This window comes from Rhea americana, unplaced genomic scaffold (assembly GCF_003343005.1).
Source record: "Rhea americana isolate MKP2758 unplaced genomic scaffold, rheAme1 scaffold_19, whole genome shotgun sequence".
Lineage (NCBI taxonomy): Eukaryota > Metazoa > Chordata > Aves > Rheiformes > Rheidae > Rhea > Rhea americana.
The window spans coordinates 1,179,498-1,197,969 of record NW_028186038.1 but is presented as its reverse complement, the minus strand read 5'-3'; the positions used below and the strand labels follow the sequence as shown (position 1 = coordinate 1,197,969).

At 34.4% G+C, this 18,472-nt stretch overlaps 1 protein-coding gene across 1 annotated transcript in view; it reads right to left on the bottom strand.

Annotated features, from left to right (window-relative positions):
* Positions 1-18,472, bottom strand: part of ERC2 (ELKS/RAB6-interacting/CAST family member 2) — a 499,935-nt gene that overhangs the window by 117,939 nt on the left and 363,524 nt on the right. Inside the window, exon 19 of the mRNA XM_085302360.1 lies at positions 16,555-16,689. Coding sequence (XP_085158486.1) covers positions 16,555-16,689 — 135 coding nt within the window. The remainder of the gene's footprint in view (positions 1-16,554; positions 16,690-18,472) is intronic.

The window sequence follows — 18,472 nt, the reverse complement described above, 5'->3', positions numbered from 1 at the left end:
CAAAACAAAATAAAAACAACAAAATAAAACAGAAAAATTAAATGTTCTTCCCTTGACATATCTACTGAAGATTACAATTTTTACAATAATTCTTAATGTACGCACACACAGATTCATACACATGTATTTGTATAGAAATCTCCTCTGTCTCAGTATATTTTGTTGATAAATGGTTAGGTACATATTAATATTCAGTGGAAGCTAAAACATAAATATAATCGTTTAAATGTGCCAAATTCTGATGTGATGCTTTCAGAATATAGAGGTGCACAACACTATTTTTTCATTTAACTCAGCATTTGAAAATCAAATACAACTTTTTCATTTAAAATTCACCCATTAATATTTTAGAAATGTCAGCAAATGACATTCTGTAGTTTCAAAACTTTGAAAGTTACCTGGTGTAACATACTGCTAGCACTTAATTAAATCTAAAAACTAAATAAAATGAGTGGTAATTAATTATGATTGAAATAGACAGGAATTTTAGCCTGAAAATATACACTGCCAGTATCACTACTGTTCTAGTCCATTCTAGGAATAAAAAGAGCTCCCAGATGTCAAGTGTTATTAAAAACCAGATGTTAAGATAGATGTCTTGCATGTTGCTGAATTAAGTAAAGAAATCTGGCAGTCCACTATAAACTTAGCTATCATTTAACGCAGAAGAAATGTGGGTAAATTTTTTTACGGTTAACTTGGAACAGGGCTTAGTTATAAGGTCTGCGCAGCCCCAACAGAAAGCAAACTGTAAGGCCTGCATATTCGTATTTCTTTTTGAAACAAAGATTCTGCAAAACTTCCAATGAGCTGGATTTGTCTCACTGAAAATATGAGTCCTTCCCACAGACTTCTGCAGGAGTTACTTTTACTCAGGCCTGCTAATTTTAATTGATTTGACTTTGAAGCTGACAAGAGTTTTGCCTGGGTAAAGGTTGAAGAAAGACTGAAGGATTTCATTTCCACTGAGTAGTTTGATCCTATTTCACTAACAGAACACATTAGGTTAATCTTTGGTGATATCTTTAAAAACAGCAGAAATCAACAAAGTGGGGAACTCTGTATGTTTCCAAACGATTCTTTCTAATGACATACAGCTGTTCTGCTGTTTAGTGTATTATAATTCCTTAAAAAGACAGATACTCATTTTTACTTCATTCATTTGTGCACTCTCTTTTTTTGGCAGAGTTCTAGAAATCTTGAAAAATCAAATATTGTCAAATATTTTTAAAAAGTATTAYGGGAAATTACAGACTACATAGTTTGTCACTGATCCTGCTAAACAATAAGCAATAAATTAAAAACTGGAGCCCTGTTAATGTCAATCAGCATAACTTTATGGAATATTGGTCCTGTCAAAATTACTTGCTGTCTTTTTTATTAGATAGAGAGTCCTTTTGATAAGGTAAGTGCTCGGAAACAATACGCTGAGAATTTTGTAAGGCAGTTGACTTGGTCCTGCGTTGCATACTGTCAGCGAAATTTGTTCTATATAATATCAATATTGCTTATATGCAATGCATTGAAATAATTAGCTGAGGTAGTTCAAAGAATAGTTATTGCTGCAGAAGGAAGGGGACCTGCAGAAACCTATTCTTATCTCAAACTTATTCTATATTCCTGGGATCCAGAAGAAAATATGAAGTCTGACAGAGTCTGCTTGGAAAAGTGAACTTATTTCAGATCAGTCGAACAAATGTTATCAGCTGCACACATTTATGACAGCAATCACCAGTTGGGTGTCATCATTTGAAAATATGGCAAACTTAAAAGACAGGAGACTGTATCTGAAATCAGTGATACTAAAAGATGCTTTACAGGTCAYGGTGGAAATGAACATTTAGCACGATACTGAATTTAAAAGGACAAATAGGACTAGAGAAATAATTATAAAAAAAGAACCTGAAAGCCAGTCTCAATACATTGTCTTRTTTTAAAACTTTTATCTACGTAACATTTGACTTAAAAAACATCTACCCCAGAAAACTTGTTCTTATCTTCATTTTCAATTCCATATCCTGATTCTTTATAGAAGATAAGTAGCATTTTATCATTTACACTGGCATAAGCAGAGCTCACCAACTCAGCATCCCTATCAAAAACACCCAGCCTTTTATAATTATGTGCTCTATTATATGATACATCAACGTTCATAATAGTTAATTATGACACTTCTTGATGCTAGGTGATCTACTGGCCTCAATTTCATTAAAGAAATAGGATGAAACCATAGAACCATTATTTCATTTTTAAATTCATTATAAATGTTGACACTTCTTAAGTTAGTAGGAGCCAGAATGTACAGATGCAAGATCTTCAGGGAATATTAAAAGAACTTGTGATCTTTGGCTAGTCTCATTAYGCACACAGATTGTTTTCAAGTCTGCACTACTTCTTTCAAGTGGATTGGACCAAAATTAACAGCTGAGACTCCCTGCTATTTTAGTCATTCTGCCGTCTGTTACTCTACATGAGTTCGTGTTGTAGATCTTGCATATTTTTCTTTATGAACAACTACTCAAAAGCACTGGCCCTTATGAATCAGGACTGTAGCTTTCACTGTTTTAACTCAGAAATTATTCAGTCAAGAAGCTAAGGTTTGGTACCTCAGTGCAAGCAGGTAATGTAGGACAGTAAAAAATTCTTCATTGATGTTCTGAGACAAATTAAGTTTKTTACCTATTTTTACATTTTTGACACAGTGTGAAGTAAAATAAAAGCTGCAGTTATGCCTTATCATTTATTAATATTGGATCAGAGGCTTCCAGCAGAATGCTTAGTCTTTCATATCAGTGTGTATCCTAGAGAATCATTAATCTATGGCTCTTTCAAACAATAAACCATAATCAAACAATTTTTGATTAATGTTTGTGTACATTAACTGCTTTTTAAACTTGGATCTTTCATTGGTTTGTGTGGTCAAGAATAGCATTTAAATGACAGAAATTACACGACAAAATCTGAATTACAGACATGAAAGAAGGTGAAAAAACAAATTCCAGAAAAATCAACTGAATTATCAGAAAATTACTACAAATTCAAAACAGTTAAGATATTGAATGGTAGGTATTTATGGATTGACTTCCAAGTCTTTAATTTGGCATGCCCATAGATACAGTATAGCGGTATTATCTCAAGTTTTATCAAAGCCGTTGGGCATGGGGTATTTATAAACTATTAATTCCTTGATTTTTACCTCAGCTTTTTGTTAGTCCTATTTTCTTGCTAGACTATTTCTTACCATATTTACTAATAGTGCTCAATATCTTCAAAATAAATATTTGACACTACTAAATACAGTTTACAGTTCTGATCCAATTGCCACTAAACCTAATGTCAAAAACTCAGCTGGCTTCAAAGTAGCAAAATCAGGAACTTAGAGTAGTGCTTAGAAAACACTGTATAAAGATGTAGAAAGCTTGTATAAAGATGCCTTGTATTTTAATATTAAAGTTTTTCTTAGTACAAGTTTTGCAGTACTGTTTTCTAGCCTTCAGTTCTTTAAGGTTCCTGAGCTTTGGTAGTAAATCTGGGACAGCGGCACTGAGATAAATGAGCTAMATCACACTACAGGCTAGAAACAAAAGACAACTTTAATCATGGTCTACATGATTAAGTATGTCTAAAAATTGTTAATACATCACATGTCAGTAAATTATAAGCCTATTCATAACTGCTCTGCATAGTTTTGATTACTGCTGAATGCAGACTTGTAATAGGTTATATTTAGCAGTGCACTGCAGTAATAACAGCTCTGTAGAGTAATACAGCCCGTACTGAGGAGCAGCAACTCTGGTTGCAGTTTTGGGGGCATACTCTGAATTAATTCTGATCTGACTCTAGAAACTGAATTCCCATTAGCATTTTGACAGTGTGGGGTGATACTCTGCAATGCATCTTTCTGTTCAGCAAAGTTGTGCACACTCCAACACTGTTTCCGGATGTGAATCACAGTGGAGTAAGTGTGAATTATCAGGAAATTGGCTTCAAACATGCATTCTATCAGAACTAAAACACTCGTGTAGATTCACTTATAGACTGCAAAATTCATCATTACTATGAGGCCCACTGGTATATTATCAACACTACCAAATGTGAAGAATACAGTAAACTAGCTTGACTCAGAAAACTGACAGCAAATACTTTCACAAAGCTAAAGTACTGCACATAGGTTCCCCCCATTAATGGCATGCAAGCATTTTCACAAAATCCATTCTTTAAATAAAATAATTATAAAATCCTAACCTCCTTTTAAGTAAAAGCTTTCACAACACAGGCAACAGTAAAACCTGATGGGTTAAGCTTTTCTGGCTCTCTTCCCACAGTAGAAGACCCTGCCTGACAAGGCTCATCACATTTCCCTTTCATGTGCCGGCATGCTAAGAATTAATGTCTTAACTTCGGTTAAATAAATCTAGTGATAACTGCTCATCTCTTGAACTAACTTTCTGATGACTGATTTACTTTACTCTCCTTATTATCTGTGGCTACTAATGGTTCATTAAACATGTAACTACTGGCTCTGGACTGTGAAACTGTCCTGCTTACAGCAAACAATTACATTTACAGATATTAATTTCCACTTGTGACACAGAAGTCTGCCTGCTAATGACATTTCTTTCAATTCMAGAACTTATCCTAAAAGCAGAATCTTTTATAGCTTAGAGAGACTTTTTATTTACTGCTGCATTTATAGGAAACACACAAGAGCAAATATAGCTGAGGACCTGATCTCAGAAGCTCTCCATACACAGAACAATTGACTGCATAAGTGTTTTGTGCCTGAATGATCTGAAGAATTAATCCAGTAACTGGAAAAGGAGAAAGAGTCACACTGGATTCATTCTAGGCTTTGTGCAGAGAGCTTTAGAAGGTCTTTATTTCATGCTTCTCTTGCACGTTTAGAAAGTTGAATAGCTCTCAAAAATTGTTTCAGCATTATGGATTTATGTCACAGGACTACTTGCAAACCTATCCATAACAGAAGAAAACTAACCAAGCAACATCCACTTATGAAAATTATTATAAACATATCTCACCATTTATCTTATTTCTATATAGTTAGGTAATAGACAAACATAAAATACCAATAATAAGGGGGAAAGGATTGTTTTGACCACTTGCTTTACAATGCCTAGACTAACATTAACATGAATAAGATGTTTCTTCAGATACTCATGCATTTTAAAGCTTTATCACTAGATGAAGCGGAAACCCAATGCCCCTTACAAGAACTGGTCCGTGAAATCAGATTTGCAATGCAAAAATTTATAGTCCCCTTTGTAGTGAAAGCCTGTGACATGTTATCTCACTTAAGTAACCAACTTTAAAAGCCCCAGATATGCAACTTTTGTTATCAAGTTACTGTCTCCCAGAAATGCATTTTTGGCTCATTCAGCTGGTCTAAAGACCCATTTTAGACTATGATGGTGGCAGCTAATTTTTCTTGTAAGAAATATAAGATAAATGTAAACCTCTATATAAGTGTTGTATATTCTAACGCGCACATTCAGGGGAAGTGAGGGGGAGAGGTTTCTATAGCTAAACATGATCTCAAAAAATTCTTCCATATGTGGAAAAGACTGCAAAGCTAACATATAAATATAGATATATATAAATATACACACTGAGCAGTATGTATACATTTATATCACATTCATTAAACCTCAAAACATAAAATAAATTCATTTCTGTAAGCAAAGGAGAGGTATAACTTTTCAATATACAAAATCCATCTCCTGGAGCTATCATAGACAGCAAAATCTATGTTCTACTTATTACTTTTACTACAGTTCCAGTCTAGCTGATCTCTTAGTCAAATTACAAATTTAATATAATTAAAAGGTTTATGAAAATTCATATGGCTATAATAAAATTACAATTAAGACATAGGAATAGCAAGGGTATTAATAAATATTAAATATGTCTACTGGCTTTTAGCATAAAAAACTTGTCTGGAGCACACTGTCTATGAACTGTGAAACTGCAGTATATTAAAATCAAGACCTAGAATCACCTGGAATGACAAATTCAAGCACAGAGTAGAACATTACCAAGATTTAGGGCTCTTTAGGCTAAGGTTTTGATTTGTTCTGTTACAGATACAATATAATCTACAACAAAGTTCAGGTTTGAAACCAATCATATTATCCTCAAAATCTGGGCAAAGCTTGTGTGAAAGATGACTTCAGTCTTCTTTTTAGCTTAAAGTAGGTACTAACACCTTCATAGATGTCAAAGGCACAAATAATTCTCTGTATCTGTTGAAATACACGTACGATAAAACTTACTGGCTTCAGGGAAATGCTCAATCAGAAATTATAACCTCATTAAAAGGGAAGCATTTGTCATTCAGTAGCATGTTTAGAATAAACAATAATCGTGATAACTGCATACAATTTAATAAGAAAATTGACTTTTTAATTGTGACCATGGTACAAGTATGATTTTACTGCATTCAGTTCAAGAAGTCTGAACAATGTTCCTTGTTTCAGAGGGAGAATATGCACAGCAAACATGAAAAATTAGAAGAAATATTTTAAAATGTGAAAGTATTTAGGTGACTAATTTGCACTGCGCTCCTGAGATCTCAAAGCACTAATTAATTCCATGCAATTCTAATTATTTACAGTAGATATGCTTGAGATTATTTATTCTGAATGTAGCAACAAGCAAATCTTGCCCTACCCAAATTCCTAAATAAAATAAATCCATGTGACTCCATGAGCTTAGTGCAGGCTCAGCACTGTGCTAATGCAATTGCGTGCTTCCTTGCAGCTTGAGACACCGGCAGAACAAGTTCACGTACATTTAGTGATCAGACAGGAGCAAGCTCACACCTGCCCAAATATAAAGTGTAAACACACAGGATAAAGAAACATACAGAATATTAAACGAAATCTGGGTCAGAGAGGGAGTCAATAATTCTAACTTACTGCATTAGAAAGTTATATCACTTCACTTCTTTTATATAATAAAATGTCACTGGTGCTTTGGATTTTTTCCCTTATTTTTGTTTCTTCTTTCCTGAACAACCAAAACAAAGTTTTAATGCTGAYTGCAGAAAATTAAATGCTCAAACATGATACTGCATTTTCCCAGTTACCAACCTACGCTAAGATTAAACTTTCTATTCCGAGTCTAAAGGAATTTGAAGAATTCTACAAATGATTATGGTTATTTCAATAAGCCAAAATTATTTGTTTTATCTTGTTTTTCCTCCTTTTAAACTAGAGTTTGTATTTTTTCAAGACAAATCCTAGTTTCAAAATTTCAAACCTATTCAGAAGTTTGAGGTTGGCAGTTGTCCAGTATTATCTCAGAATTTAATGCTTTGTGATAATAGCCAGGGCGGCCAAAACACACATTGTGACATTCACTCCTTTTTCCCTAGAATTATGTATGATCAATACAGTGATTTCCAGATCAGGATTCAGACACTGACAAAATAATCACTGTTCAGCTATCTTGTGGCTCTGATTTCAAAGTCGTCTACCTCAAACAAAATCCCTTCTGAGCTGTTCAGAGTTGTTCATGTATCTTCTTTCAGCAACTCTAAAAAACATTTTAGAGTTCCAGCTGATGAACAGAGACTTGTTGCCAAGCCTAGTCACCACTTTACTCTTTCTGAGAGCACGTGATCTTCCCCAAAAAGTTGATTTTTAACGGCATACTCCTACTTTATAATAGCTTGCTGTCAGGTTTTATGCTTCACTACATATRTCTCTTTTCTCAAATTAATGAATTTACTGGCATACTTTTAAAACACTTCATAAAACTGCACAGATTTAAAACTAAGACAGCCATCAGCTAGACATTTCTTCTAAACAGGTTAACTTTCTTTTGTAGCATTTAAGGCAAACTTCATCTATAYATGTTGCTCCATCAGCATCTTCATAAGGGGGACTTCTCTTCTGACAGAAGGGTAGTTCAGGAACACTGAACTACCTTTTTGGCCTCTATGTTGAGATTTCAGAGTAACAAAAACTTGATGGTGAGTTTATGATAAAGAACTTCTAAAGATGATCATCTTGTAGAAAGCATCAAAAATGTTTTGTATAGGAACAAAATCTCGATGAAGCCAGGCTGGAGTAAAAGATGTAAAAGGAGATGCTAGATGCTTACAATACCATGTGACATTCCATCCTCAATTACAGCTTCTAAGAATAGGGCCAACTTTCTGGAAAGCAGCCAGCTCCTACAATCTTATGAGAAGCCCTACAACACTTATTAAGAGGATATTGACTTTTAGAAAAAATATAAGAATATCATCTTTCACCAYAAAACAAAATTAAAATATATTTGCAGTCTGGATGACCATGGCACACAACTTTAAATCAAYTACAGCTAAGGAATTCAGGAAACTCTTATGACAAGGGAAACACCTGAAATTTCATCTTTAAAAATTTCCAGAACTGTGGGCAGCAAGAAGATTTGATAGCTCTTATAATCGTCAGTATTGGCTATAAAATCTTGAAGTATGARCTTTCTTTGGATGTTACACCTTCAATTTTCCACTGTATGGACATAGAACCAAGGTCTTCCATACGCATATATAGTATAACTTCCTACTAAGAATGTCTTCAAATTAACTTAACTGTATCCTAGACACATACCTGTCACAGATCATCCATATGGTTTCCTTTAAGTTCCTTTTTTATATAGAGATGTCATCTCTAATTTAAATGGTAAAGAACACTTTTTATCACATAGTGCATAAGCAACACTTGAATTTGGAAGCTTCAGATCACATAGCAAAGATCTCACGAATTTTAACAAGAGAGTCCTTGGTTATAGCAAAATGCTGTTTGTTATGTAGAGATGATTCCATAGGTGGASATCTGTCATAGCTGCCAGGACTAATTTAGAGATAGCAGTGATTCATAGGTCAATACTCCTACGTTAGATGGAGATCCTGTAACAACATTTCCTCTCAAACACATGATAGGTGGAATTCAGTCTGCCACTTTGAAGCCTGTGTTTTATTCCACCTCTCCCTGACATAAGGTTGGCCCCTCCCTTAGCTGCAATGTGAACGGAATAATAGTTGCTTCCTTTGTAAGTTAACATGAGGCACGAGGCTTTTCAAACATAAAACGCCCAGGAAAATTAACTGTAAGTGAATACGGGTGACTAGAAACCATGGTCTATCAACCTGTAACTCAGAATAKAATACAAATTTGGAGAGACAGAAAGACTTCAGAGATTAGAAAACCAAAAGGAATAAAATGTCTCAATTTGACCAGCCTTGTGGTTACAAGGCAGAATTCCCTACTGCACAATAATTTATAGGCCTGTTATGATATCATAACTACAAGAAAAGAAAGACAAAAGGACTGCAGTGCAGTAAGGTGCTTTTGGCAAGGAACGGGAATGCACTGTTTCCTATCAACTTTCAACAGTAACAGCAGTTTACTTCAAAAGCACACAGTCAAATAGCAGGCACTTCCTCCGAGACGTTTTCAGTACAAATAAGAAAAGTGAAGGTCCTACTAAGGTGATTAGCAACCAGGGCCAAGAAAAAATGAGTTGGCCAAAAAAAGGTAAGTGTACAGAGGTGAGAGACAAGACAGGCAGGGAGATGGAAAGTAGGCTTTGGCAGGCTGTGCCCTGGACTGTGGGGCAGGACAGCTTCTAAATCTAGAAGTTGAAATTTATCTAAGTAGTGTTTTTTTGTTCTAGACAGATCTTGGATACAGTGATCCAGATTAGATTACTATACTGCACTCTACAAGCGCCTGAATATTACAAACCCTTGAAAAACCAAACCTAGTACAGAATGCTTATAAAGCTCCTTTTCATGCTAGGACCATTACACTCACACTCCAGGACACACACTGCCAAAATGTTCCCACGTGGAATTTAAAAGCAATTGCCAGCTCTTAAGCCAAGACTGAAGAGAATAAATTAAAGATTTTAGTGCAAGGCTGCAAAATTATCTTTTTTTTTTCCTRAATTTTTTAAAGATAAGTAAAAGTAGCTATTATTGCAATGTGTTGGCAGCACTTAATTCCCAGAAATTTGCTTATCAAATAAAAATCTGATGCACCAACTTGACTAGGGAACACATCATGACTCACTGTAATATGGACATGGGTATGGGCAGAGAGTTAGTCTTACTACTGCTCATGAAGTTTTCTTACATCTTCCCCAGAGTGGGGATCCAGAAATACAGGGACAAAAAGGCCACCTACCTATAACTCTTCGCTAAACAGCAGAGCAAAAAGACAGGGGACAAATGCAAGAAGTGCCTGGAAGCTTTATTCGCTAGAAGCAGTTAGAAGATCTAATTACAGAAAAGAGAAAAGTATATTACATCTATTACATCTGAAAAAAGGTGCATGACTGATTTCTTCAAGAGGACTCACAGATCCTGTCCCTCGCTACTTCTAGACTTGCACTGCTATATGCTGTCCATAGCAGGATGTGATATCAAGTAACAGTTATAAAAAAACCCCATAATTATTAACACAGAATGACAATACCTGAACAAATAGTACCACATAAGAAGAATGCATATTTCCAGTAGGGTAGGCATATATATTCCTATATATATAAGGCCTATATTCCAAAGGACTGGTGGGACACCATCCTCTTTATAGGGGCTATACAAGCACAGAAGCGTACGTACAGTGCTTCACAACAGTAAGTGGAAAATGTCTTATTCTTCCTTATGTATATGTATTCAAATACACATACACACATTTTACAGCAATATATGATATATATATATTTCTTTATTTAAATGTGGCAATGAAAATTAGAAAAAAGATCAATGGAAATGAGAAATGTTTCAAAATTAATGTTCAAATAATTAATGTTCTGTTTTTCAACAGAATTTCTGAGAAAACTTTTTAAAAAAATCCCTAGCTTCTAAAAAACAGTCCCTAGCTTCCACTAAATTCAATGGTATTTATGTTATAATATAAACCTTTTTTTTCCCCCTTCTTAGAATCACAGAATCAGTAAGGTTGGAAGTGACCTCTGGAGATCATCTAGTCCAACCCCCCTGGGCAGCAGGGAAACAAGTGGCCCATACGGGGATTAAACTCACAACCTTGGCACTATTAGCACCACACTAACCAACTGAGCTAAGTTTGACCCCCAAATCATAGAATGGTAAAGTTGGAAGGGACTTCTGGAGGTCATCTAGTCCAACCCTCAGCATAGCCCATATGGGAATTGAACCCATGACCTTGGCATTAGCAGCACCACGCTTTAACAACTGAGCTAAACCTGCTGGCCRTATAAAATGATCTCTGATGATTTACAAGTTTATTTTTTTCTCAATTTATTCTGTGGTTTCACACCACTAGCAGTGTGTTGGATCATGGTTCCCAAAATCACATATCTAGAATTTTGTGTGTAATACAGTATTGTGAATGGGAAATACAGGTTTGCATAATAAAACTATATGGCAATCAAACTGCTGTAGAAAGAGTGTTGTATTGAATGGAAAATAACACAGCACAGACAGTAAAAAAATACTCATAACTGAAAAATGTAAGCATAGGCAATGAATAGAGTTCACTCATGGTTATCGTTGCCGTGTTGTTCTCAGATTATTTCAGCAAGGATTTTCCTATGGATCTCCTATTTGCTTGCTCTGCAATTAAGCATTTGCTGAGTTAATCCATTGTTTACAGAGTCAGTGAAATTCAGGTATGGAAGTTGTTCAAGAGAACTCCTAGTCCAAACCCAAGGTACCAACACAAGATGAAATAAAGCTAACCTTTTCTTAAAAATCTCCAAGAAAGGAGCTTCTATTACATCAGTAGAAGAGAATGTCCTTGCTTCTTTCCACTTACAAATTCATTACATTCATAGTTAAAAAGTTGGGTTTTTTAATACCTAACCTAATTATTCTTGGTATAAATTAAATGCATCACTCCTAGTCTTTATCCACTGGGCACTGGAACACAATTGATCATCGTCTTCTTTATAACAACATTTTACACATTAGAAGACTTAAGTCTCCCCCTTAGCACTTTCTAGACTAAACAAAGCCAGTTCTTTAAGCCTTCCTCATAGGTCATGTTCTCTAGTACTCTTACCATTCTTGTTGTTCTCCTTTTGTCCTTTTCCAATTTGTCTGTCTATCTTACAGCATGGTGCTCAGAACAGCTTTCCAGATGAGGTCTCACCAGTGCCCKGAAGACTAGAATAATTACTTTCTGCTTCTTTTCCAGTATTACATCCCAGAATCAGATCTACTTCATGATGATGGTATTCCATCGTGACCATAGACTGCAGTCCAGGTTCTCTTTTTCCATGCTGTTGCTTCATCAACACATGTGACCTCTCCCTTCTAAACAGTCTTGTCTTTACTGAATCACTTAACTGAAAGTGATTACTGATTTTAGACCATTTCTCTTGTTTATTGAGACTGGAGCAATTTATAGCTCAGTCTATCTGCTCCTGCTTTGCCTGCAGCTTCATGCTGCTTGGTTTGTTATCAGCAATATTCATATCCTTTCTATTTCAACACTGAAATAATTAAAAATATATATGCTTCATGCAGCTTGGTTCATTAATAGCAATATTCATATCCTTTCTATTTTAACACTGAAATAATTAAAAATATATATATTCTACAGAAATGAATAAAGACCAGGCCTCTGTGGAACCTCAGTTCAATTCAATTAAAATGAGATTATTTATTGTTACGGTTTATATCACTGTAATATATATTATTCTCCTACTTACTATAAATGTAACATGGAGCAATGTCAAAGGCCTAATGACGTCAAAGTATTTCACAGTTACCACTTTTCTCTTTAGCCACAAAGCCAGTTACCCTATCAAAGGAAATTAGATTTGCTTGGCGTGATTTATCCTTGACAAATACAGACTGACTAAATATAGAATGGCTATGTAAGGGCCATCTAGACCAGCATCCTGTTTCAGAGAGTGGCCAAAACCTGTCACGTAGGAAAGAGTGCAAGAATAAAGTGAGTGCACAGTCATAAATTATATCTTCAAGAATGTACCATAAGAATAGCTCATCTGGTCTATGATAGGAACCACCAGCAGATGATTAGGGAAAGAGGATAAGGGTGAAACAAGTATAAAGTGATCTGATATACTCTGAGGTAGACACACAGACAGACAGACAATGTCATACAATCTGGCATCCCAGTACTGACAATCAACAGTTAGAAGACTATTAGATTTTTATTGATTGATTGATTAATAATTTATTCTAGATTTTTTTCCAGGGCTCTAAAATAAAGTGATCCTTAAATCCCCAGAAATCTCATTTTTAAAGATGAGAACCACGTTTGCCTTTGTTCAGTCTCTTCAGTCTCGAAGGGCCTCCTACACCCTACATTATAGTTGTTCCATATAATCATAAATAGTTCAGAAACTACTTTGGCTAATATTGTATGTATTCTACAGTGAACTTCATCAGCTTCTCTCAACCTGAATCCATCTATTTTATTTATGCATTCTTTAATCCCTTATTTCTTCTGGTTTGAAACATCCACCCTGTTCTTTATTAAATATATAAATTACTAATAATCTTTTTTTAAAAAAAAATTAATACTACAATTTAAAAGGCCCACTATACATAAACTTACACAACTGCTCTTTTYCAGGAAGTAAGTATTTTTCCTTACATTTATTGGTCCTTTTCTTGCTGTCTGTCATTCTTTTGCTAGTTATAATTCACTTTGCATATTGGCATTTCCTGATTGTGTCTCTATCTATCTTTTATATCTTTTTTTTTTTTTTACATCTGACTACCTCCACCTTTAAGCATGTGCCAATTTTCATCATTAATATAAAATTTTTAATTCTTCAAATTCCTGAAGGTTTTGATACAGACTCTCATTATGCTACTCATCTGTCCTATTACTTGAATAACCTGTTACTGTGACTTAAAAAGAGCTTCCTTCATTAGCTCTCTTGCATTGTCTTGTCCCTATAATTTTCTTTACAAATGCAGATTCCCTGAACAGGTTGAAATCAGTGTCTGGGTATTGGTAGCAAAGAGGCAGTTGGCATCAGTTTTTTTACATCTCTTGCCTTCATTCTGTTTTTCTCATTCCATTCCCTGTACAAAACTGAAAGCTTTCTTATTTCATGATTCTTCTTACATTAATTTACCTTCTTTTATAATCCTAGCTAATGTAGCCCTATTAATCAGAAACACAACTGCAACAAAGACAGAAAGTCTTTAACACCTTTCTCTATCTTTTGAAAGAATAAAAAGAAAATAGTCTTTTCCTTCTTTTCTAGTCTAGTCTCTCTTCTTTTCTGAAAGAAAACAGAYGCTCGTTTCTTGAAATATCACTTGTACTAGGACTTAGCTTCTTTTAATCATATTTTCTGTGGTGATGTATTTAAAATATACATACATATACACACTCATGCATGCAAGTACACATACACATTTTTTTTTACTGTAACAAAAAAAAAAGTTTCCAAAAAACAAGGAGATTTAAAGGAAGAGTTCAGATTGCTACTAGAATTTGAAATATTATTTTCGTGTGTTTTGGTATGTTTATATACATATACATATAAAATTCTTCAGAAAAAAACGTGGAAATAAAAACTATCTTCAGTGTTAAATACTTTTAGAGAACAAAGACATATACTTTAGGGTATATACAACCTATGTAACTTCTGTTTTTTTACTTGCAATCATATTATGCAACCTATAAACCAATAGTATCATTAGTGTCAAATCTCTTGTAGACTACATTATCGAAACATAACTGTAAGATTGGTGTGGAACTGAAAACACTGCAAATTTGAGCTAGAAGAGCATGTAGTCACAGAAACTCTACCAATTCTTCCCTGGTAGCGATACGGTGAGGATAGCAACTAGACTTAACTGACGGCGAAATATGTCATGATTCAGAAAAGCACTCTCTGAATATGGCACTTGTCCACCTCGCAAAATTTGGCTGTTGCAAGAAAAGGTAAATATCCAACTTCATTAGAAACAAGAGGATATTTTCTTATTTGAAAGAGCCAAATAAAACCTAAATCAATTTAGCCCATTTGGAAACCAACGTGATCATGGTTAATAAGCCCTCTCAAATAACCAGAAGGCAAAAGCTAAACTCATCATGCAGCTCTTAAAGCTGCTTATTCAAAAGCACAATGTACTTCACAACTCATTAGAATGACAAAATGAAGAAGAAATAAAGTTGGAAAACTTCTGCTGTTGTTGCCATCCTGGTCGTCCAGCTCTATTTTTTAAAACATCTCCATTTCATCAGGATAACATTTTTTTTGTTTAATGAAAGGGGAAAGAAACAGGGTGARAAAGAGAGCTAGAGAACAGAAGGCAACAAGGAAGTTTCTGCAACTGGCAGAAGTCTGAAGTCCTTAACAGTCTCACAGTATAAATATGACCTGTAAATAATACTTTAAGCTAAAATGTAGGAACATAAATAGGCGATTTAAAACCCAAATATTTATCAATATTCTTAGCAACAGCAGATCAGTATTAAAGGTGTTTATCAGAAATCCTCATAAAGACAAAGATACAATTGTGTTTAATTTTATATTCTTAGTAATAGAAAAAAAATGTATTTTCAATACAATAACTTAAATGCATGTAATTAAAGCAGATTCTATCGTATTGTTGGATCTGATTTTAAACTGTTAAAAAATAAGAAGTCTAGCATTTTTGTTTGGAAAGACATCTGCTTCAAACATATCAAAACAACAAAATTTTTGGTCAAGGTGTCTGCTTTACCCAGATGGCTATCAATCAGAAATACTGAGGACAYACACTAGACACAGAGAAATCTTCTGCCTATTGACAGCAATATTATCTGAAAGAACACATTAAAATATTCCACTAGACAAAGTACTGGAATGCTAATAAACCACAGCATAAGCTCCTAATTCCAAATACATACAGTGTAAATATTATCAATTTAAAACTGTGTGACTATAAACTTGTTTTAATCAATTTGAATTTTATTTTTCGCTTTGAAAATCGTAAGACTCTTCTAAGTGTCTCAAATGCAAACTTCTRTATGAAGAAGAATCCCAAATGGCTAATCATTTTAAACTATATCTCTGGAATTTGCTAGTTAAAAACTTACCGCTATAGATTTTAACCTCTACTGTTTATTTAATAGCTTCTACACGAAGGTATTTTCACAAGCAGTTTAGAATAAGAAGCATACAAGTTGCCAAAGGCAAATGCTGTAATGTTGCTGTTTCTAGATACTAATAACTAATACATTTACTTTATATTTAAATAAACAAATATTACTCCAAAAGCTGTATATTTTTGAAATCATTCCAAATAAGACACTTTTTACTAATTTTCTATTTTAAAAGATAATTCATGAAATGCAGAAAATAGCTGCGAAAGTTAAAAATAGCAAAAAGATAGGGAAGAACATGACAGACAAAAAGACCAAAGGTTTATTCTTCAAGGGATGGAAATAAATATCAAAACTATTCATTTCAGTTCAAAGAACATATCACTTATACTACTTGTTATTACTTTGAAATATTTATTTTATTTTGAAATATCAGGATACTAAAAGTGTAAGGCTGAAGGTGAGAAAAGAGGTGACTGACCTGGTCTGGAGAGGGTCTGTGGTTGGAGTGTTGTGGCCTCCCAGGAGATCGGTGGTGGTGGTGATGGTGGTGGTGGTGGTAGTGGTGRTGATCATCATCATAATTATCTGCCATCAGTTTCATTCTGTTTTGTGTCTGTGTAAGTTTGAAAGTGAAACAATTCAATTACATGCTGGACTATATTAATCTTGTAACGTTYGGTAAGATCTTAGCTCATTCTTAGCTCTTTTTTTTGATAGCTGCAAAGATCTAACAATAGAAGTCAGAACTACTGGCTCACAAAGAAAAGGAAACAGAAAAAGATAACAAAGTATGTGAATGTATCTTCTATCCCAGTTTTCACACATACAATTGCACAAAGAAGTCAGAAAAGGATATGATCAAGGATATTGTATTTGAAGGATATCAAAGACGACATTCAGTTTTTCTAAATTTACTATTTTAGAACATAGATTCCTATTTTTTCCAGTCTACTATTATGTCTTACTAATTAACTTGCAAATTTTCATTAAAACAAATATAAATTACACTGCAAACATTTACAGGCAGCTACTGAGGCATGTTAACAATAATGCTAAAAGTTTCTAAATGCACTAAAAGCTGCAATCCAGGCACTTAGATAAATAAGTCGTTATGGGACTTGACATATGCTACTGAATGAAAGTTAAGTATTAGATACAGATTTTGAAAACAAGAAGATCAACACTTCAGCTGCTACCTTGTACAGATAATAAAATCTATATCACTATGAGGTAACAAAATACATAACTGCCTTTTATCACCATTACAATTATTTCATACCATGAAATATGTGGACTAGAATAATCCAAATCTGGCTCATAATACCAAAAATATCTCGCTACCTAATTGCCTAATATCATCAGATGTGGTATTTATTTTTTCTGTCCATAGCACTGAAGGCTGTCTTAGGTAAACGTCTTATCCAGTGATCAACTTTTACTTAGTTTTGCACAGACAAACACAATAAGAAAATGCAATCAACTCTGAAAGGTCTCTTCCAAAATTTGAAGAATCAGAGGCATATACAATTAATATCATGTCTGGAGGAAAGACAGCAGTCCAAATCCATTTAATTCTAGCTTAAAAAAAATTCATCTGAGCTCTGAGAAGGCTTTTCTACAGGAGAAAGATTGCTCCAAAGGCGCATTATATACTTTGTACCAACTCTCTATGTAAACATTTTTTAAGTAGGTTAAGCACAAACAGGACTGCTTTGCACAGAGACAGTTGTTGGGATGCTAATGGTAAGAGAGTGAAATAATTGCAAAAAGCTAAAGTTTTGTTCTACCTATGCTCCAAGCTGGCAGGACACAAGCTAGCTCCAGTGGAGAAGCTGTCTAGACACATTAGCCCAGGACTTTGCCCAAATTAATCAGTCCTATAGGAGCAACATAAACAGATGAATTTAAAGAGGAATCATCAGCTTGGAAATGTTCCTACACTAACAGGTTTAACTGGCTTCCAACTGGTAATGTCCATGAGATACCTAGCGTCTGGTATCTAGTACGCAGTGAATTTACTTCCTGGATTATTGTAAATGGAGTTTGCTRAGAGAACAAGCATATGCTTGAAACTCCGTTAGAAAAGTTTTATTGGTAAATATATTTTAGTGGTAAATGTAAAAACGAAAACAACCACTAAATTCTCTGATTTTAATGAATTCTGCTAAAGTAGAAAAGAGGTTTGAAAAAAAATCGGCTTATTTTTTCATGCTAAAGTATAACAAAACCTTATGGAGAAAAACCATGAATCACAACGATCACAGGAAATACTTATGGGTCTTATTAGCAATTAATTAAAAAGTCACAGTGCTCCTCGAGCAATTCACAAGATGACCATTAGGGGGAGGATAGAAAACTGTTTTTACAGGGAGGTACCTACACTCAGGTCCTCGGGG